This window comes from Neoarius graeffei, chromosome 13 (assembly GCF_027579695.1).
Source record: "Neoarius graeffei isolate fNeoGra1 chromosome 13, fNeoGra1.pri, whole genome shotgun sequence".
Classification (NCBI taxonomy): domain Eukaryota; kingdom Metazoa; phylum Chordata; class Actinopteri; order Siluriformes; family Ariidae; genus Neoarius; species Neoarius graeffei.
In genome coordinates this window covers 46209200-46232797 of record NC_083581.1, presented here as the reverse complement: position 1 = coordinate 46232797, position 23598 = coordinate 46209200, and the positions used below count along the sequence as shown (strand labels likewise).

General features: G+C 41.3%; 1 protein-coding gene across 2 annotated transcripts in view; it reads left to right on the top strand.

The window, feature by feature from the left end:
- The window catches only part of dlg4b (discs, large homolog 4b (Drosophila)), a 106242-nt gene that overhangs the window by 47137 nt on the left and 35507 nt on the right, over positions 1 to 23598 (top strand). The window contains exon 6 of one of the 2 annotated variants that reach the window (XM_060936864.1): positions 15060 to 15177. In XM_060936864.1, the coding sequence (XP_060792847.1) occupies positions 15060 to 15177 (118 nt within the window). Of the gene's footprint in view, positions 1 to 15059; positions 15222 to 23598 lie in introns of both variants that reach the window. The other variant, XM_060936863.1, reaches the window with a different exon arrangement.

Genomic DNA, 23598 nt, shown 5'->3' with positions numbered 1-23598 from the left:
TGTGTGTGAGAAGGACTGGCACACCAGTATTCACAGGATACATTCCAGATCCACCCTGAGCAGGATAAAGTGTTAAATGAAGATGAATGAATGAGAGACTCTCAGCACACTTTAGCATTTATTTTACTTAGCATTTAGGAATTATTAGCAATGAGCATGCAGGAAAAAAGATTCCAGTTTCAACACACCTCGAACGTTGCCCAACAGCGCCCCCTGTGCTCACACCTCAGGAGTACATGCACATTATTTCTGCTGTCAAATAACTTTAAACTAAATATTCATTGCTTTGTTTGTTGATATATCAACAACATAGATTATGTGGAGGAGGAAATGAGGTCATAGGTCACTAGTTTAAAGGCCGATTTGTTGTTGTTGTATTTTTTTGTAATTGTAGCTCAATTAATTAACCTGAACAAGTTGGTTATGTGACTGAAACAGTGACTTCATCCTGATTTATTCCTGTTTGATCAAAGCTACACCTGACTGCTGATGAAGTCACATAATTAAATTCTGATTTCTGATAGGTCAAAAAAATCATTCAGAGAAATGGGAAACTTTATACAAGGCTGAGAATGTGTGTGTGTGTGTGTGTGTGTGTGTGTGTGTGTGAGAGAGAGAGAGAGAGAGAGAGAGAGAGAGAGAGAGAGATATGGATGGATGCATCCTAAGAGTGAGACAGACAGACAGACAGACAGACAGACAATGAGAAATACAGGAGAGACAGAGAAAGACAGGGAATGAGATAATGAGAGAGTGAGACAAAAAGAGACAGATACAGTCAGATAAAGAGAGAGAGAGAGAGAGAGAGAGAGAGAGAGAGAGAGTAAATAATGGATATAAAAGTCTAGACACCCAACTTTTTTACCTTTAAAGGTAGTCTGCCTTTCAGATTTTTCAAGTGTAGGTCATAAAAAGAATTTTCCCTGACACCCAACTATTTTTGTTTAGTGGACCGAAAGCTCATCTCATCTCATTATCTCTAGCCGCTTTATCCTTCTACAGGGTCGCAGGCAAGCTGGAGCCTATCCCAGCTGACTACGGGCGAAAGGCGGGGTACACCCTGGACAAGTCGCCAGGTCATCACAGGGCTGACACATAGACACAGACAACCATTCACACTCACATTCACACCTACGGTCAATTTAGAGCCACCAGTTAACCTAACCTGCATGTCTTTGGACTGTGGGGGAAACCGGAGCACCCGGAGGAAACCCACGCAGACACGGGGAGAACATGCAAACTCCGCACAGAAAGGCCCTCGCCGGCCACGGGGCTCGAACCCGGACCTTCTTATTGTGAGGCGACAGCGTTAACCACTACACCACCGTGCCGCCGGACCGAAAGCTACTGAATTCTAATCACAAACTCCCAATTTTATTTGTTTTTTAAAATAGAACAATTAATGAATTTAGGGTCACGTGGCCCTAAATTCTCCACTATTTTTTCCTGCTTCACCATGACCCAATTCAAGATACTACAACATGCATCACGTGGTGGGCTTTCCCCATTCATGCAAGGCATTGTGGGATACAAATTTAAAACATGAGAGAAAAATGGCGGACTTGAGTGTATGAATGAAACGTGAAAGACCGACTACACAGTAATGGAAAGTGAGAAAAAAAGACGTTATGTTGCGAAGGAAAGGAAACCTAGGACCAAACTAATAAATACCGGCAGTCAGCGAGCACCTCGGTGTGATCAGCTGTTCATTTAGCGACAGAATGATGTAACTGTCAGTGCACGGCCAAGGTAAACCTGTAGATGGCAGTAATGCAACACTGTGGATACCAGCTGCCATAAAACCCAAAAGAAGAAGAAGAAGGTAAACCTGCGTATGTGCACACGGACTTCCTCTGTCTGCTTGACTGTATGAAGCGAGCGATTTCATGCACATTATTTGTAAGGGAATCTCCTCAAATTAAATAACTTCCCAGCCATAGAATTGCCTGTTTTTTTTGTGGGATATTGCAGAAATAAACATATATCACAATGACCAAATTTCAGAGGGAACTAAATTTCACCGATTTTATGAAATTGAAAGGCCGTCTAACTTTAATGTGAAATTGAAAAATACACAAATAAAATGAAAAATGATCAGAAATATTTTAGAGAAAAAAGAAAAAAAACATATAATATAGTTGCATAAGTGTGCTCATCCCTAATGAATACTTTGCACCTTTTGGTTTTATTACACCGCTCAGTCTTTTTGAGTAAGAGTCTATCAGCATGGCACATCTGGACTTGGCAATACTTTCCTACTATTTCTTGCAAAACCATTCTAGAGCTGTCAAATTGTGAGGGCATCTCCTGTGCACAGCTCACTTCAGGTCACCCCACAGATTTTTAGTTGGATTCAGATCTGGGTTCTGGCTTGTTGGGCTTGGATTTTTTTTTTTTTTGAGAAAGGGATTCCATCTAGCCACCATACCTAACAGCCCAGACATGTGAAGAATATGACAGACTGTTGCCACATGCAGAGAGTAATCAACACTTGTCAGATATTCCTGCAGCTGTTTCCATAGGTCTCCTGGCAGCCTCCTGGTGCATTTTTTGTCTGGTCTTTTTGTAAGTTTTGGAGGGATGTCCTGCTCTTGGTAATGTCACTGTGGTGCCCATTTTCTCCATTTGTTGATGTCGGCCTTCACAGTTTTCAACAGTGCATCTAATGTTTTGGAAATTTTTTTAGAATTGCATTTCGAATTGCATTAGGGAAGAAACACGCAAAAGATAACGGTATGCAGTTATGTCCTCTCTTTATGAGTGTAATACTGTGCATTTAATGAAGTAGGCTAGTTAGCCTATGTTGCTATGCTGCTTGCTATACTCTTATACATAGGCTGAAAATATTCTGATTTCTATCCAACTAGCTTTTATAATATTGTATATAGTTTCACACAGTTTCATCATGATAATGTGTGGAGCCTTCAGCAAAATGATTACAACCTAAATACCACATTATTGATCTGGTTAACTTTCACTGAGGTGATATCATAAAGGTTTCCTGTGATTAACTCGGTCCTGAGCTCAGTAAGGGGAATTTCCAATGCTGTAGGCTGACTTAACATCAATATTGTGCTGATATTTTGTACGTTTTGTGATATATTGAGCCTTTTGGGGTGTCTTATGGCTAGAATTAGCCAATGAGGTTGTATGGTTCATTTGGTTCCTATTCTGAAAGTTTAGTAAAATGTGCATAGTGAGATGTATATTTAATTGTGCAACAAGTGTACACTCAAAAAAATAATTGTACCAAAAACGTTGACTTTAAGTATTTCAATTACATGAAGTTTTTCCATGTAATTTTATTAGGTAAGTTCAATGTAAGGGTCCCATTGAAACACTTTGAATTAAGTGGGACCCTTAAGGCCCGGTCCCACTGGCCGATGGACACAAAACGTATGCAAAAAGGACACAGCGGACGAGCAAAATTTCGGGGGTGGCTCTATCCGTTTTCATCCGCTCCAGAAATGGACAAAATTGGCGAAAATTTGCGAAAAAAGAACGGACGTGGGTAGTATATAGCGGGGATGTCAAACGCATGTTCATAGGAAGCCTAGCGGATGAAAGCGGATGGAAGTGGATGACAGCTCCGAAGGGGTTACCGGTGATAACTGAGAAGCGGACGCATAGCAGAAAGAGCGGATGCATAGCGGATTAAGGGGATGCATCACGTACGCCTAACGGAAACAAAGGGCATGTTGCGCGGATGTATATCGGATGCAGACCGATTGTCCGCTAGTTGTCCTTCTACATACTCTAGACATACTCCAGACATCCTCAATATACGAGATACATCCCAGATATAAACGCTTTGTCCGTTTTGAATACTTTATATACGAGATGCATACGCTTATATCCTTTCTATTTCCGTGCTACTAACGATGAATAGACGTTTCATGTACCTTATCTTTCCTCCCTCTTTCCGTTTTCAGCTGCAGCGGATATGAGTTGCGAGGATGCCCAGAGGATGCAGAGAGGATACAGCAGACGTTTAACGGATGATAACGGACATAGAACGTTTGTTGCTCGTATATGTCGCGGATTTACATCGTACACGGCGGAAAGTTCATCCGTTCTAAAAGTTTTGTGCAGCTCAAAACTTTTTGCGCGGATGAAATCACAGTGGACGGATGCTCGATGGATAGAGCGTATGAAGCACGTATGCAATGAGTACACAACGGATGCATAGCGTTTTCCAACGGATGGCAAAGATTTTTTTACGTTTTACATCCTCTTTGCATCCGTAAGTGCAGTGGGACCGGGCCTTTACATTGAACTTGCCTAATAAAATTACATGGAAAAATTTCATGTAATTGAAATACTTAAAGTCAACGTTTTTGGTACAATTATTTTTTTGAGTGTATTTCGGGTGTCAGACTCATATACTGTATTTCAATGCAAATTCAGTGGCACTTCTGAAATATTGTGGCGCACCTTATGAATCTTATTTTTGTATACATTTTTATTTTTGTAACCTCCTGGGAACCAAGAAAAAAAATGTGTCTCTCAATTTCTCTTTTGTCGTGATTTCCTTACTAGGAATTTCCCAGCAACCCTCCTAGTCACATGATATATCATTGGAAAGCCCAGGATGTGCTCTTTACAACACAACAGGATTCAAGTGAATCGTTTGAAAGAGTAAGAGGGTGTGCACGTAAAACAAATGCCAACTACAGAGGACACGAGTCTCTGGGTTGGTTCTCAGGAGAATATAGTTTTGAAGATTATGACTATTTGTGCCTTAAGTTGTTTGACATGTCTGAATAAAAACTTCAGATAGTGCAAAATGGTGCATTTTTCCCTGAGGGGATTGGGGTGGACAGACATTAAATATTGCCATAATGTATATAGTCATTGCCTAAAAGCGGAGCTCCTGATGAGTGTATGAGCAAAATATTTGCAAGGGCAGAAAATCAACCTGAATAGAATAAAACATTATAGCATCTGAACCATTGAATTGTGTAGTGTCGTATATTTCATGTCAATAAACTGCTGCCTTGTCTTGTGACAGTGATACCAATAATGAGATACTGGTATACACTGCAGTTAAGAACATACATTTATTCCTTTCTTTGACACTGCATGCCATACACCAGAAACAACAACACAGCATTTATTATGGTGTGACTTTGCTGGGTGCCTGGTGAACAGCAGTGAACCAGCGCTTTCACTTTACATCATTACTATATAGTTACGATTGAATAGTAAACTTGACATGTCAAACAGTTGTCTGGTTACATCTGTCATGTCCACACGCTTTGGAGCTCAGAGCCCGTAGCTGCACACTGCAAAGTGCACACACGCCATTAGGACTAACTAGCATGTACCTGTTCTTGATTAGAGCTCAATCACAGCACAGACATATAAGGACTCTCAGTAACATACAGACTTTGCAAAAGCTTTTTATTTTGTATCGCTTTTCTGGTGTTGCCCTGTTTGTGTTTTTGGACTGTGAGTATTGTATTACCTCTGATATCCTGTCTGTGCCTCACTTGACCACTGCATGTTTTTCAACTCTGCCTCTATCTATTGAATCACGCTTAGACTACTGCAATTCCTTATACCTTGGCCTCCCTCAGTCTTTTCTATCACGTCTTCAATTAGTCCAAAATGCAGCTGCAAGACTGTTGACAGGCACTAGGAAGCGGGAGCATATTACTCCAACTCTTGCCTCCTTGCATTGGCTCCCCATTCAATTCAGGGTAAAATTTAAGCTTTTACTGCTTGTTTTTAAGGCTTTACATGGCCAGGCTCCATCCTATATTAGTAGCCTCATCCACACACAATCCACATCTAGATCCCTTATATCTGCAAATAAAGACTTATTAATTGTGCCTAGAACCAAGGACGCGTTATCCTAATGGGCTTCATGGGCAGCTGCCCAGGGCCTCGGCCACTAGGGGGCCTCGGAGGTAGCGAGATCGGAAAATATGAAACGATATTTTCAGAAGTTTTGATCATATTGATAACATTTTTGATGCATTTCGCCACCCGTAAGGAAGCCCACCTTGTCCTGTCGCATAAATCACCCGTCATTGTCAATATGATCACTGTCCACCATGTCTTCACACGCTACGCCAGCTTGAGTTCAATGATTTAATTAATGACTTCGCTTTCCAGAAAAGTAGGAAAGTGCCCTTGTAAGTTGACCCATGGCTGTCAAACTGAATGCGCAAAGCTGTGTGCCACTGCTGTTTGGGACATTACGTGTGTGAAAGGATGAAATGTTTCACATAGCCTAACATTTTGAGATTTATTTCTGAGAAGCAAGATATTTTTCTTTCTTTGTTATCGCTCTTTGTTTTCACAAGTTAAAAGTTGCCTGGATTCCAAAATGAAAACGAACGGTTATATACCAAATGAATGTTCTTGTTCTGAATACTAAAGAAACTGTTGTAGGCCTAGGCAGGCCCGCCGACGGGGGGGACAAATGGGTATGTTGTCCCGGGCCCAGGAATGGGGAGGGCCCAAAACTGGGCTCTCATGAAGTTGGGATTTAATTATTTTATTTCATTTCAAAATGTGTTGATTTGGGGGAGAAATGTGCTATATTTGCATTCAATAAATGATTTCTAGATCTTTTGCCTTTATTGTCTTTGAAAAAGGCGTCAAGAACCCCCTACCACCCCTAATGCAAAAATGGTTTGGTCTGACTCTTTGATTAAGGGGAAAAAAACGACATCGTTCGATCATAGCGCTTAGACAATCAGCATGCGTGCTATTTGCCAACATGCACAAGTCAGGAGCACAGAAAAGAAAAGAAAAGAAAAGAGAAAAAGAGAGGAAGAAACCAAGAGACTCAGGGGCTCACTGCATAAATATTTTAAAAAAGATTCGGATGATGCAGCAGGTACTAGCAAAGGCAGTGGGGCAGCTGAGCCAGGTAAGACACAGCCAACTTTTTCCAGCCCCGTAAAGTAACCCCAACCAAGGCACGCGCGGCACGCAATTCATGTTACAAACGAGGGGAGAGCAAGTCACACTGAACACCATATCAAACGCACAGGGCATTGAATCATTTCATAACCACAACGGCTTAATAACATTGTGTTTCATATATCTGATTGAAGCTAAGAATATTCACATTAGCCCGCAATCATATCCCGCCGTTTCTCGAGCGGTGTGTTCTTCTCTGCTTTTCACACTGGACAGTATGCACGCACAGTATACTATGTTCGCCCCCAGCCCTACCCGAAATCCCCCGTCCATCGCTGCTCCTTCAAGAGCACCCCAATCGCGTGATTATAGACTATGAAAATGAAATGGTTGAAATGAAAATGAAATGGTTGTTGACCGGTTGAATGGTTTTTGAATACCTGTCATTTAAGGGTTGGAGTGAGTAGAGACTGGGATAAGAGAGGTGTGTGTGTGTGTGGGGGGGGGGGGTTGGCCCGGGGGGGCCCATTCAGAGCATTTTGTCCCGGGCCCAGCCAAAGCTGTCAGCGGCCCTGGGCCTAGGTTATGTTCTTGACATGTTGTTCATTGACTCACTCATTCAAAGGCTTCTTGAGGCTAAACTTTAGTTAACCAGACTTGTTAACCGTGATGTCTGATGGATTTTTTCACCATGCAATTGCCTATTTCACCATTGCTTTTTCTCGATTAAATGTGTTGATGGATATAAAGTTTTATTGTTCAATAGTATTTCTAATTGTGCCACTGTCATTATTTAAGTTTCTGTGTCTAGTTAGACAGGCACGTCTGAGGGGGTGAATTTGCTGAGCGCAGTTGACAACAGGCAGGGGTGGGGCCTCGGGAGGGTGTCTGCCCAGGGCCTTGGCAAGGGTTAACGTGGCCCTGCCTAGAACACGCATGAAAACGAAAGGTGACAGGGCTTTCTCTGTTGCCGCTCCATGTCTATGGAACCAATTACCTTCTAATGTTAAAAGTGCCTCTTCCATTTTAATTTTCAAATCCCAACTTAAAACTTACCTTTATACTCTGGCTTTTCCTTCGTCTTAACCCCCTTTTCCTACTCTATTTCTCAAAACTCCTGTGTACTTATATTTGTGGTTTTGTTTATAATTGCGTGTGTTATCCCTTTTCTGTGATTATTTATTCCTTCTTGTTTTATTAACTCTGTACAGCACTTTGGTCAGTTTAAAACTGTGTTTTTAAATGTGCTTTATAAATAAACATTACTTACTGACTTACTATCTACATTTTGGATCTGTTTGCTAACATGCTTTCAAGAAAACTCTTCCTGCATTTACATGAACATAAACATTAGCCAATGTGAGAGAGGCCTTCAGTTGCTTTAAAGTTACCCTGGGGTCCTTTGTGACCTCACCGACTATTACACGCCTTGCTCTTGGAGTGATCTTTGTTGGTTGACCACTCCTGGGGAGGGTAACAGTGGTCTTGAATTTCCTCCATTTGTACACAATCTGTCTGACTGTGGATTGGTGGAGTCCAAACTCTTTAGAGATGGTTTTGTAACCTTTTCCAGCCTGATGAGCATCAACAACGCTTTTTCTGAGGTCCTCAGAAATCTCCTTTGTTCGTGCCATGCTACACTTCCACAAACATGTGTTGTGAAGATCAGACTTTGATAGATCCCTGTTCTTTAAATAAAACAGGGTGCCCACTCACACCTGATTGTCATCCCATTGATTGAAAACACCTGACTCTAATTTCACCTTCAAATTAACTGCTAATCCTAGAAGTTCACATACTTTTGCCACTCACAGATATGTAATATTGGATCATTTTCCTCAATAAATAAATGCCCAAGTATAATATTTTTGTCTCATTTGTTTAACTGGGCTCTCTTTTGTGTGAAAATTTGATGATGTTTTAGGTCATATTTCTGCAGAAATATAGAAATTTCTAAAGGATTCACAAACTTTCAAGCACCACTGTATATTGCCTTGCACTTACAGTTGGGTTCCCTGTGGTGGTACATGTTCATCATACATACGTATGTATGTCGTACAGTCAAGCCATCAAAAATCAGATCGATGCATTACTATATTCTCTTAAGTATGGGGTTCTGCTAGAAGCTAGAACCACCACTGACTGTATATGGTCTGTAAGCTCTTTGTGGACCCTGGCTTCAGCAGTAAGATGAAACCAAGAAGATGTTGAGAAAATCCTACAGAAAGAGCTGATTTCTGTTTGTAGTTAATCGGAATAATTTAATTGATAACAGCTGTGTGATAATTACTTTTGAACATGCCCAATTATAAAAGGCTGTGCACATTTATGCAACCAGCTAACTGTCTAACTTATAACTTTTTTGTTTTTCATATTTTCCCAAAAATCTTTCTGATTTTTTTTCACTTAAAGATGCCATAGAATGGAAAACAAAGTCCTTGACTGTTTCATAACAGTCAAGACTCATTAATGTTAATCCTCCCTTCAAAAATAATTTGCATACACCAGCCCATATTCTAGCTCAGGCTGTATTACTCACCCAACCAACACCAGTGGCTGCCTAGCCTTTAGCTCTGTCTTAAATTTCCTTCAGGATCAATACAATAAATATCTATCTATCTATCTATCTATCTATCTATCTATCTATCTATCTATCTATCTATCTATCTATCTTCAGAGATGTGGATTTTGATGGGATGAGCTCCTATACATCAGGGGCATACGTAACATCACAATATTAATCTTCTGTACTTTTCATGTATACACACGGAAATTCTCCCGAGAAACTCACCAAGGGAATCACCACATGTCCTTCCACAGCAAAGCGATGCTGAGGCAGTGTGCTCATGGGAAATGTAGCTTTCAACTGGCGCTCCCCAGAATACTTCTCTCCAACTCACAACAAAATGGACAAATTATAACTGCTGGTAAGAACGACAAAGGACTTTTCAACTATATCTGCTTTCTTCCTCGGTGAGACATGATTAAATGAAACTATGCCCGATGCCATAGTGGAGCGACCTGGCTTTTCACTGCACAGAGTGGATCGTGACCCCACTCTCGTCAGAAAAAGGCGGAGGTAAATAGCTAGCCATGCTGCATGGTTTTATCCACTTTTTGACAGTTGAAGCCAGATCATCTTAAATTGAAAGTTTCATAGTTAGCTAAGAAGTTTAATTCACATTGTCTTGTTGTCGAGCTCAAAAGCAAGTAGCAAGTACTGTATGGGTAACGTTAGCTACTAGCAAGCTCTAAGTAGCTAGCATAGTTAACTAGACAGTATGACGACCTACAGTGGTGCTTGAAAGTTTGTGAACCCTTTAGAATTTTCTATATTTCTGCATAAATATGACCTAAAACATCATCAGATTTCACACAAGTCCTAAAAGTAGATAAAGAGAACCCAGTTAAACAAATGAGACAAAAATATTATACTTTGGCATTTATTTATTGAGGAAAATGATCCAATATTACATATCTGTGAGTGGCAAAAGTATGTGAACCTCTAGGATTAGCAGTTAATTTGAAGGTGAAATTAGAGTCAGGTGTTTTCAATCAATGGGATGACAATCAGGTGTAAGTGGGCACCCTGTTTTATTTAAAGAACAGGGATCTATCAAAGTCTGATCTTCACAACACATGTTTGTGGAAGTGTATCATGGCATGAACAAAGCAGATTTCTGAGGACCTCAGAAAAAGCGTTGTTGATGCTCATCAGGCTGGACAAGGTTACAAAACCATCTCTAAAGAGTTTGGACTCCACCAATCTACAGTCAGACAGATGGGTGTACAAAAGGAGGAAATTCAAGACCATTGTTACCCTCCCTAGGAGTGGTCGACCAGCAAAGATCACTCCAAGAGCAAGGTGTATAATAGTCGGCGAGGTCACAAAGGACCCCAGGGTAACTTCTAAGCAACTGAAGGCCTCTCTCACATTGGCTAATGTTAATGTTCATGAGTCCATCATCAGGAGAACACTGAACAACAATGGTGTGCATGGCAGGGTTGCAAGGAGAAAGCCACTGCTCTCCAAAAAGAACATTGCTGCTCTTCTGCAGTTTGCTAAAGATCACGTGGACAAGCCAGCGGGCTATTGGAAAAATGTTTTGTGGACGGATGAGACCAAAATAGAACTTTTTGGTTTAAATGAGAAGCATTGTATTTGGAGAAAGGAAAACACTGCATTCCAGCATAAGAACCTTATCCCATCTGTGAAACATGGTGGTGGTAGTATCATGGTTTGGGCCTGTTTTGCTGCATCTGGGCCAGGATGGCTTGCCATCATTAATGGAACAATGAATTCTGAATTACACCAGCGAATTCTAAAGGAAAATGTCAGGACATCTGTCCATGAACTGAATCTCAAGAGAAGGTGGGTGATGCAGCAAGACAACGACCCTAAGCACACAAGTCGTTGTACCAAAGAATGGTTAAAGAAGAATAAAGTTAATGTTTTGGAATGGCCAAGTCAAAGTCCTGACCTTAATCCAATGGAAATGTTGTGGAAGGACCTGAAGCGAGCAGTTCATTTGAGGAAACCCACCAACATCCCAGGATTAAAGCTGTTCTGTACGGAAGAATGGGCTAAAATTCCTCCAAGCCGGTGTGCAGGACTGATCAACAGTTACCGGAAACATTTAGTTGTAGTTATTGCTGCACAAGGGGGTCACACCAGATACTGAAAGCAAAGGTTCACATACTTTTGCCACTCACAGATATGTAATATTGGATCATTTTCCTCAATAAATAAATGACCAAGTATAATATTTTTGTGTCATTTGTTTAACTGGGTTCTCTTTATCTACTTTTAGGACTCATGTGAAAATCTGATGATGTTTTAGGTCATATTTATGCAGAAATATAGAAAATTCTAAAGGGTTCACAAACTTTCAAGCACCACTGTAATTTATATACATGGAGGATCAGTTTCAGCACGGCACGGTGGTGTAGCGGTTAGCACTGTCACCTCACAGCAAGAAGGTTCTGGGTTCGAGCCCAGTAGCCGATGAGGGCCTTTCTGTGTGGAGTTTGCATGTTCTCCCCGTGTCTGCGTGGGTTTCCTCTGGGTGCTCCGGTTTCCCCCACAGTCCAAAGACATGCGATTGGGTTAATATGGGGTGGCCTTGGGCTGAAGTGCCTTTGAGTGAGGCACCTAACCCCCAACTGCTCCCCGGGTGCTGTAGCATAGCTGCCCACTGCTCTGGGTATGTGTGTGTGTGTGTGTGTGTGTGTGTGTGTGTGTGTGTGTGTGTGTGTGTGTGTGTGTGTGTGTGTGTGTGTTCACTGCTTCAGATGGGTTAAATGCATAGAGGAATTTCACTGTGCTTAAGTGTACATGTGATAAATCTTCTTATTTTCCTGTCTGTGTCCCAGTCAAAGAAATTGATTGCAGTGTAAGATAAATCGACTGTCATGTTGGTGCTGGACAGTGCTTCTGAGTGGCACGTCTAGGTCGCATTTACAGATTGCAGTTCCCAGAGCACACCACATCATGTCCATGTCCACGTCCACGCCCTAATGATGCACACATGCTGCGAACCAGCCAATCAGAGTAGAGCTCAGTAACGTATTAATGAGCCCACCAATAAAAGGAAAACAGCTTGTTTCATTTTAGGGCCAAATGATAGGGCTGTAAATGTGCATGTAAAACTGCATCTGGGTTTTTTTGTTTGTTTGTTTTTTTCACCCCGACCAAAGTTACATATTTAGAAATCAGAGGACAATTTAAAATATTGGATAAACACATTCTATGGCACCTTTAATTTTATACATCGTAATTTCAAATTGAAGGTGGAAAAAATTCTGATATGATTTATCTTAGTTTCATTTTTCACTTCACAAAAATCTACCATTTTAACAGGAGTGTGTTGACTTTTTATATCCACGGTAACTGTCACAATCTGTGAATATAAATGTAATGTAATTAATGTAAATATGTTGCAAAACAATAATACAGTGCAAATATGTGTAATATTTGTAGTAACATGTGTAGTACATGAATTTGTATGGATTTGTTCATTTGTCTGTATGGTTGTTTCCTGATTTGTTGGTTTTTATTGATCTAACTGTAAGATTATTAAGTTATGTTAGTATGAATTATTTATATACAGTTGCAGTCAAAAGCATCTGGTCAAGTTGAAACTTGCGAAGGAACATTTAACCAAATATTACGTGTGCTGTATGTATATTTTTGACCCAGTGTTGATTTCGGAAAATAAACTCAAAATAAATTAAAACTTGTGCACCAAATTACCCCCCCCCCCCCCCCCCCCCCGTTAAAGATGCATGTTGTGCAAACATTCTGCCACAGAAAAAGAACCATTTAGTGAAATCACTATAAGCCCAGTATTGTCATGATATTCATGTCCATGATGACATTTATGTCTGTAAACTTCATTAAGTCATGTATGTTAACTTCTGATTGCAACTGCATTCCATTATCATTGTTGTTATCTTGTTCTTTTTTGTCTCCTTACTCCACTCAGTGCTTTGGCAACAGGTAACTACAATTAATGCTAATAAAGCAGTTTATGAATTTGAAATTTTGACAAGGGGGGGGAGCAATACAGAGAGGAGGAGGGATATAGAGAGTGAGAGAGATACAGAGAGAGAGAGAAGGAGGGATACAGAGAGAGAGAGAGAAGGAGGAATACAAAGAGGGAGAGAGAGATACAGAGAGCGAGAGAGAGGAGAGAGAGAGAGAAGGAGGCGGGTAGTAAATCAGGAAGTAGGACAGTGTGTCTCTCTGACCTCATCTCCAGAAGACAGAGCTATAGGACACACAGGTAAGAAACAGAGAGAAAGAGACAGACTGTGTGTGTGTGTGTGTGTGTGTTTATAATGATAATGGCGCTCGATATCTTGATTAAATCATTGACACTTCATTCGTGTTCCAGTTAGCAGTGCTTCTCTGTCCTCATGCCTTTCTCGCACCTGCTCCTGTTTCACACGTACACACTGTTCACACTGAAACACTAACATTTGTGCGTCACTGAATTATACACTGAATACTTGTATAAAATGTCCATGATGTGGTTACAGGTGCGTGTGTGTGTGTCTGTGTGTGGTCGTATTTATTTAAAAAAAAAAATGTTATACCCCCACCACACACACACACACACACACACACACACACACACAATTTATTTAATTCATTTTTGGTCTGTTTGTATTTTTTTTTTTTTTACAAATCATTTTTGTATGTCTTATTTTTGCACATCATTATTTAAGATTCCTTTTCCTAGTAGTTTCATGTTTTTAATTATTTAATATTTGTTTAATTTCCTAAATCATTTCATTTATTTTTATTTTACAACTATTTCCTACTAATTTTATTGTATTTCAATGAATAATTATAAATGTTTTTATTATATTTATTTATGATGGTATTATATATAATTTTTGCTTGTTTATTTTCTAATTTACAAATGCTTTATTTTGATTAGTTTGAAAGTATTATCTGTTTTACTTGCATTATATTTTTCACATTTAAAAATTATATTGATGTTAATAGATGAAAATGTTACTATTTTGATTTTTTCCTATTGGTTTGATTTCCTTTGATGCCATTTTCAAAAAAAAATTTTATTTTTCAAATATTTTCCATTTTTAATTGAAATAACTGGATAGAAATCTAGACATAAGGAGCAGAGAGAGAGAGAGAGAGAGAGAGAGAGAGAGATACACTCTCTACATATGAGAAATTTGTAAACTCAGGGTTAAGGAACACAAGAAACACAAGGATGTCAAGAAACTGGGAACCTGAAGAGCTAGAACTAGCAGACAAGCAAATAAAAACACAAACAAACATACAAACAAACAAATAATGGAACGCTAAAAAACCCAAGATATTAGAAATTCAGTAAGCATAAGTGTAGATCTTAGATTTAAAAAAAACATTGGTGTCTAAAACAATAATCAAGGGAGTTAGAGGACAGAGACTATAAAGCTAGGTTTCTAGAAACAAAGATCTAGGCATCGAGAGTTACACGTTCTCTTTCCTAGAGTACATAATTAGGACACAAAGAAATAAAGAATCTAGAAGACAAGAAAAACTAGGGCATTAGATTAGCAAACATACACAGCTCTAGCAAAACTCAGAGTTTTGTGAAAACTAAGAAAAAGCAGAAGTAATCAGGGAGACATTAGAATTCTGACTGAAGTACTTCCTCTCTTTTCTGCAGAAATACCGGTATCAAGATGAAGAGTCCCCGCCCCCAGAGCACAGCCCTGCCCACATAACATCTGGAAAGAGTGGTGAGATTTTGCACCTTAGTGACGCAAGCCACGCGCCTATGGATGGTACCCATGGTTACCCACTGCATACACATATATCACCTACAAAGGTACTTCTGTCTTTTTTTCTGTGCTCAAATTGTTTATGGCAGAGGGCTATCCCTAATCCTTACCCCCAATCCCTTTTACCCCACTCCCTAATCCCAACTCCCTTTATAACTGAAATGTTTATAGTGTTTATTCAGTAGTAGTGTAAAAATAAATAAATGACAACAACAACAACAACAATAATAATAATAATAATAGGGTGGCACGGTGATGTAGTGGTTAGCGCTGTCGCCTCACAGCAAGAAGGTCCGGGTTCGAGCCCCGTGGCCGACGAGGGCCTTTAGTTTGCATATTCTCCCCGTGCCCGCGTGGGTTTCCTCCAGGTGCTCCGGTTTCCCCCACAGTCCAATGACATGCAGGTTAGGTTAACTGGTGACTCTAAATTGACCGTAGGTGTGAATGTGAGTGTGAATGGTTGTCTGTGTCTGTGTGTCAGCCCTGTGATGATCTGGTGACTTGTGTAGCGGCCAAAGTAGAATTCATATAGATGTGAATTAGAATTTATGTTAAAAGGTATAAATAATTTCATTTGAGTGTGTAATTTCATATAAGTAATTTATTTCATGATTAAAATGATGAATAACATGTGGCAAGGTTAGAAGAATTAGAATTAGAAGCATTAGAATTAGAATTAGAAGTCATATGTGAAGAATTAAGGGCGGCACGGTGGTGTAGTGGTTAGCGCTGTCGCCTCACAGCAAGAAGGTCCTGGGTTCGAGCCCCGGGGCCGGCGAGGGCCTTTCTGTGTGGAGTTTGCATGTTCTCCCCGTGTCCGCGTGGGTTTCCTCCGGGTACTCCGGTTTCCCCCACAGTCCAAAGACATGCAGGTTAGGTTAACTGGTGACTCTAAATTGACCGTAGGTGTGAATGTGAGTGTGAATGGTTGTCTGTGTCTATGTGTCAGCCCTGCGATGACCTGGCGACTTGTCCAGGGTGTACCCCGCCTTTCGCCCGTAGTCAGTTGGGATAGGCTCCAGCTTGCCTGCGACCCTGTAGAAGGATAAAGCGGCTAGAGATAATGAGATGAGATGAGATGAGATGAGATGTGAAGAATTAGAACTGTCTCATGCTTCTCTAGAATTAGAATTCATTCAGCTATATAAGAACGGTCTCGCGCTTCTCAGGGTAGATCTCGAGAAGCCGTGGAAGCCAACAGTTTTTCTTACCTGACTCTCTGACTCACTGACTCTCTGCATCTTGGAACCTTTGTAATTGTTAAACCGAGGATTAAAGTTCAACTTTCAAGACGTTTCAAGTGGATTTATTGCCAGGCACATGGACATTGAGAGTGGAAACAGCTACTTTGGGTCAGAGACTTCGTCAGTGTAAGCTATAGCACTTTTCTCAAGGTCTCACTAAGAACAAGCCTCTACAATAGTAAGAAAAACTCGCTTGACGTCGGATTACAAAACGCTGGAGAGGTTCGCTGAAACTGGAAAGAAGATTCATCGAGGGATTTACCGAGGGACTTCTGAACTAGCACGATCACGTGCTACACTCGTGACTGGTGATTGACAAGTGGACGTGGTTGCAACGTGACTGTTGCAAGTGGAATCGGAACAAAAAACCGGACCGACGTTCAAAGCAATCATGACGGATGAAAAGGAAAGGACGGTAAGCCGTCTAGGGGAAAAACGTCAGGGTAAACCAACACAAGTGTCATTGGAAAATAGTCTGCGGACAAGAATCAGCTCCAGAAGAGCAAAGCTAAGGAAACTGACTGAGAAAAGAAACGAATTGCGTGAGTTAATGGATGATGATGCAAACGTGGAAATTATAACAAAGGAATTGTTAACCAAGTATGAAGAGCTGATAGGAGAATTCAGTAAGATAATGCTGATGTCAAAGACCTGTACAGTCAACTTGGATGCACACAGAATATGAATGCAGATCAAAGTAATTGGTTTCAGCCAAGATATGATGAGCAATGCAATTTTGTGCAAGAGGTTAGATCATGGATACAGGCAGAGGTGGAAAGAGTACTAAAATATTATACTCAAGTACAAGTACTGTTACTCTGATTAAATTTTACTTAAGTACAAGTAAAGTTACCAGACAAAAAATCTACTCAAGTAAAAGTAAAAAGTAGATCATTTAAAATGTACTTTGAGTAAAAGTAAAACGTTACTTTTAACAATGGGTGTTTTCTGCCTCCATTGTGTTGTGCAAAAATGAAAAAGAAGAGGAATAATGATCTAATAAAAGAACAGATACAACTTAAGCAGTTGTAATGTGTTAATTCGTTCTGAGGATGCTAATGTAGCAGATTTAGGGCTTCCACTCTGGCAAAAGTGGAGTAAAAAAAAAAACCATGTAAACAGAGAAAAACGGAGACGGGCTTTCTCCTTCCATCGACACTGTCGCGAACAGCATATGCGGATTCACCGATAGTGTGTGAATAAAGTTAGGCTATTCTAGAAAACGGAGGGAAGAAAGTGTCCGTTAATCAAAATACCATACTCTATCATGAATTACAATGTTCTCAGACGCAGGACAATAGGTTGAGATGGTTAGGGTTAACAGGGACGCCAAATAACTAGTTTGCAAGTTTGCATTTCTCAACTGCTAGCAAGGAAAGCCCTTACTACAGCAGGATAACTTACAAGGCATTGTCTTTTGTGGCACCGGTTCATCTGTACTAGCTACAATGAGAGCAATGAGTGTGCTATGCTTCAATTCAAATCTGTGGCCGAGCGCAACACAGCCTCGAATATGACCCACTACACACAGTCATGTCGTTTACATCGCCCTGACCACACAAAGCATTGTACACGAAATATGAAAGTGAAATGTTGCGCCGAAATCTCGTAGCTTGCCTGTGTGCACTGTGTGTTATTGAACAAATGAAAAGGATTAATAAACCATGCTAGGGGTAACGAAAAGTTGGTTTCAGCACCGAAAACCGTTGCAACCGTTTCAATTCAAACATTATTTGTTTTGCTTGGTATTCCTTTCTGGCCTGTTGGATGTAGAATGGTAGGAGGACTGATCACGTCAGGTTGGCGAGCTAACTTGCTTGCATGATTAGCCAACCGAATAACAGACTAGTTACCGTTACGTTACAGTACCAACAGGTTGCTACTTCAACATTAGTAATGCCATCCACTATTTTTGGAATATAACCAGCCTATTGTCGGTTTTACTATGGAAAGGAAACATTATGATGCCAGTGACAATACTTACCTCAACATGCTTGCGCAGATTAGACGTCGAATTTTTGTATGCCGCAATGGTTGTCTTCTTGGGCACACATAATCTGCATTGCATAATGAAACTGTCACCCCTTTTCTCTATGAAGCTGAAGTGATCACGTATGTAGGGCCAGGGGTGCACTTCATTACTGGAAGAAATTGCGTTTTCTGCAGGGTTGTCCACCACAGGTTCCTCGGTCTCCTCCATGTCCGCCATCGTCTGTGTGAGACTCGCGCGCGCGACAACTGTCCTTCCCATGATTCATTTCCAGAACGCATTTCCCCTTCTCCGTTTTAGCCTTTTTTTAATTTTTAATTTTTATTTTTTACTCAGTAACGGTTGTGATGTAAAATGTACCGAAGTACACTACTTAAAAGAAAACATACTTAAGTAAAAGTAAAAGTACACTCTTTAAAAATTACTTGAAAAAGTATAAGTACACAAAAAAGCTACTCAAGTACAGTAACGTGAGTAATGTAATTCGTTACTTTCCACCTCTGGATACAGGATGCAACGCTTCGCATAGAAGAGTCTGAAAGAGTGAACAATGAGGTAAATCCTGAAGATAGCGTTTCAGTTACATCCAGAAAGAGTAAAAAAGCCAAGGCTGTCTCTTCTGCTTCTGTAGTATCATCAGCTCGCGCTGAGCGCTTAAAAGTTGAAATGGAGAAAGCTGCTTTGTTAACCAAGACAGCCACATTGAAACAGAAAAGGGCTTTGGAAGAGCAGGAGCTACGGCTCAAAGCTAAAAAGGAAGAGCAGGAGCTACGGCTCAAAGCAGAAAAGGAAAAACAGAAAAGGGCTTTGGAAGAGCAGGAGCTACGACTCAAAGCTAAAAAAGAAGAGTTGGAGTTACAAGCAGAGCTCGCTGCATCAGATGCAAGATTAGCTGTGTTAAGAAAATATGAAGACTCAGTGTGTCAAGCGGCTCTAAAGGCAGTAGAGTGGATTCACTGACGGCTACTCAGAGACAACATGTCAGCCACAATAGGAGCAGTGGGGCTAGTAATGTATCTCAGCATAGCCATAGTAGGGGAATAGCTGCCGATGCAACGCCTGTTGTGCGACAAGAGCCTGTTACTTCAAAGGGCAATTCTGCAAACACAGATAACCTGGCTTCTGTCATGCAACGCCAAAATGAGATAACTGAGAGTCTAATAAAGCAACAAAAGCTATCTACATTGCCATCGCCGAATATTCCAGTTTTTAAAGGAGATCCAATGGAATACCATCTATTCATGAGAGCTTTCGAGCATCGCATAGAAAGCAAGACTGAAAACAGCAAAGATCGGCTTTATTATTTGGAACAGCATACAAGTGGTCAGCCTAATAGCTTAGTGCACAGCTGTTTTCATATGGACCCTGAACGGGGCTACCCTGAAGCCAAGAAATTATTAAAGGAGCGCTTTGGTGACAAATATAAGATCTCGATGGCATACCTGGACAAGGCTTTAAATTGGCCTACTATCAAGTCGGATGACGCTAAGGCACTTGAAGCATATGCTCTGTTTCTGATCAACTGTAACAATGCAATGTCGGATCTAGAGTACTTGGATGAGATGGAGAATGCTGCGAACATGCGCACAGTCATCTCCAAGCTCCCATACAGGCTGAGGGAGAAATTCAGGAGCATCGCCATTGACATTCAGAAGAAAGATCGGCGAACAAAGTTCCAAGACGTGGTGTCATTTGTAACCAAACAGGCTGAAATGGCAGCACACCCTGTGTTTGGTGAAATCTCAGGTCAAACAAAGCGCCAACCTGAAAAATCAGCTGGCAAGAAAACCATCATAATGCTAGCCACTGAAGCTAAAGAGCAGAAGGTAGTGAAAGAGGTTGCTGGTGCCGAGAACAAGAAAGCTAAAGAGAAGAAACCAAACATGAACATGGCTTTCGTGAAACTGTGCATCTTCTGTCAGGGAGATCATACCATGGAACAGTGCAAGAAGCTTCAAAAAAAGCTACACAAAGAAAAATTGGAATTCCTTAAGAGTAAAGGACTCTGCTACAGCTGTCTTATAGGAGGACACATGAGCAGTACCTGTGAAGAAAAGAAGAGCTGTGAGATGTGTTCAGCTAAACACCCTACACTGTTACACATAAAGCAGACCCCTAAAGACATACCAAAAGAAGACACTTCAAGGGAGGAACCAAAAGAGGAGTCTTTACAGGAAGAACAAACTGTGGTCAGTGGATTCGTGGATGCGGGGAAAACTTGCTCTCAGATGGGGGCCGGGGGTGCAGGAACCGTACTCGCCATCATTCCAGTGAGAGTGAAGGCAAAGAAAGGCAACAAGGTGCTGACTTGTTATGCGTTCCTGGATCCAGGGAGCAATGCCTCCTTTTGCACTAACAAGCTAGCCAACAACCTTAACCTGCAAGGAAAAAATGTGAACATCCTACTTACCACTATGGGAGACCAAAGGACCGTCACGTGCAAGGTGTTGCCAGACTTAGAAGTCTGCAGTCTGGAAGGGGATGACTTTGTCGGGCTCACTGGTGTGTTTACGCAAAGGGCCATACCTGCTAGTCAGGAGAATATCCCAACCCAAGAGGACGTGGATAGGTGGCCACACTTATGAGGTGTACGAATTCCATTGATCAAGGCGGATATCGATCTTCTAATTGGGACGGATGTCGCAAAGGCTTTAGAGCCAAAAGAGGTAATCTGCAGCATGAAAGATGGGCCGTATGCAGTACGTACAGTCTTGGGATGGACAGTGAACGGGTCGCTGCGTGAGAACATCGGAAGCTGGTCAAAGGACGGATACCCACAGATCCAAATGAATCAGATATCGGTGGCTCGACTTGAAGAATTGTGGACCCAGCAATTCAAGTATGATTTTCCCGAGAATGCTCAAGGAGAGCAGCTTGAAATGTCGAAGGAAGATCAACTGTTTATGGACAGAGTCACCACATCCACAAAACTGGTCGACGGTCACTACTCTATCGGATTGCCATTGAAAAACAAAGATGTGAAAATGCCTAACAATAGAGCAATGACGGAGCAACGAGCGCTCAACATGAAAAAGAAGCTTCAGAGAAACCAGACGTTCCGAGAGGAATACGTCAGCTTCATGAACCAGGTCATAACCAAGGGATACGCTGTCAAGGTCCCAGACGAAGAGCTTAACAGGAGTGATGGAAAGGTGTGGTTTATTCCACATCATGCTGTCTACCACCCCAAGAAGCATAAACTTCGAGTGGTATTCGACTGCGGTGCTTCATATCAGGGAACCACACTCAATGAGCAACTACTGCAAGGGCCTGACATGACAAGCAGTCTGGTTGGAGTCTTAACACGATTTCGTCAGGAGCCAATCGCAGTTATGGCAGATGTGGAGGCCATGTTCCACCAGGTCAAGGTCCCATCTGAAGACGCAGACCTTCTCAGGTTTTTATGGTGGCCTGATGGGGACATCTCAAAGGAGCTGCAGGAGTACAGAATGGAGGTACACTTGTTCGGAGCCACCTCCTCACCCAGCTGTGCGAACTATGCGCTGAGAAGGTGTGCCGAGGACAACAGGAGTACTTTTGATGCAGCAGCTGTGGAGACAGTGTTGAACAATTTTTACATCGACGATTGTCTAAAATCGGTTAACTCAGAACAGGAAGCGATCAAGCTACTCCATGACTTGATGGCCATCTGTCAAACAGGAGGCTTTAGACTGACAAAATGGACGGCCAACAGTCGAAATGTGTTGTTAACCATTCCGCTTGAGGACCGAGCAACAGAAGTCAAAGATCTTGATCTCGACCAGGACTCACTCGCCATCAAGAGAGCCTTGGGAGTACAATGGTGCATCCAGTCAGATCAGTTCAAGTTTCAGGTGAACATCGAGCAGAAGCCTCTCACCAGGAGAGGAATCCTGTCTACAATGAGCTCTGTCTATGATCCGCTAGGAATGTTGTCACCAGTCATACTACCTGCTAGAAACATCCTGCAAGAATTGTGTAGACTAAGAACAGCCTGGGATGACACTGTGCCAGAACACCTCGCACAACAATGGACCAAGTGGACCGAAGAACCCCAACAGCTCACTGGCTTTGGAGTAACTCGATGCTTTAAGCCACCTGAATTTGGCAAAACTTCGTCGACGAATCAGCCCCCAGAAGATCATGGCTGATGGGAAGAATTGTGAAGACTGTGGAGGACGAACATGGAGTTGTCCGCAAGGTTCGAGTCAAGACGAAGATGAATGAACTTGAGCGGCCGATCACCAAACTCTGCCTGCTTCAAGAAGCAGAATGAAAAGGACTGTCAAGTACATTCAATGTTGTAATTGTTTCTAGGATAGAAAGCAATTAGGGTCCGGGTATGTAGCGGCCAAAGTAGAATTCATATAGACGTGAATTACAATTTATGTTAAAAGGTATAAATAATTTCATTTGAGTGTGTAATTTCATATAAGTAATTTATTTCATGATTAAAATGATGAATAACATGTGGCAAGGTTAGAAGAATTAGAATTAGAAGCATTAGAATTAGAAGTCATATGTGAAGAATTAGAACTGTCTCATGCTTCTCAAGAATTAGAATTAGAATTCATTCAGCTATATAAGAACGGTCTCGCGCTTCTCAGGGTAGATCTCAAGAAGCCGTGGAAGCCAACAGTTTTTCTTACCTGACTCTCTGACTCTCTGCATCTTAGAACCTTTGTAATTGTTAAACCGAGGATTAAAGTTCAACTTTCAAGACGTTTCAAGTGGATTTATTGCCAAGCACATGGACATTGAGAGTGGAAACAGCTACTTTGGGTCAGAGACTTCGTCAGTGTAAGCTATAGCACTTTTCTCAAGGTCTCACTAAGAACAAGCCTCTACAACTTGTCCAGGGTGTACTCCGCCTTTCGCCCCTAGTCAGCTGGGATAGGCTCCAGCTTGCCTGCGACCCTGTAGAACAGGATAAAGCGGCTACAGATAATGAGATGAGATGAATATGTAGTGTGAGGTTTCTGTTGCCCCCATATGGTCAGCAGAGGAAGTGTTTCAGCACCTTGGAGAGCGAATGGGTTTCGTCGTACAACTTTTTTGCTCTTTTCCAGTATAATCATATTTATTTGTTTGGTTTTTTTATTTTGTTTGTTTGTTTGTTCTGAGTGACATCGCTAATTATTTATATCTTCATATTGATCTGTTACTTTCTGTCTGACCTATCACCCTTTACCTATCTGTCTTTCTTTCTCA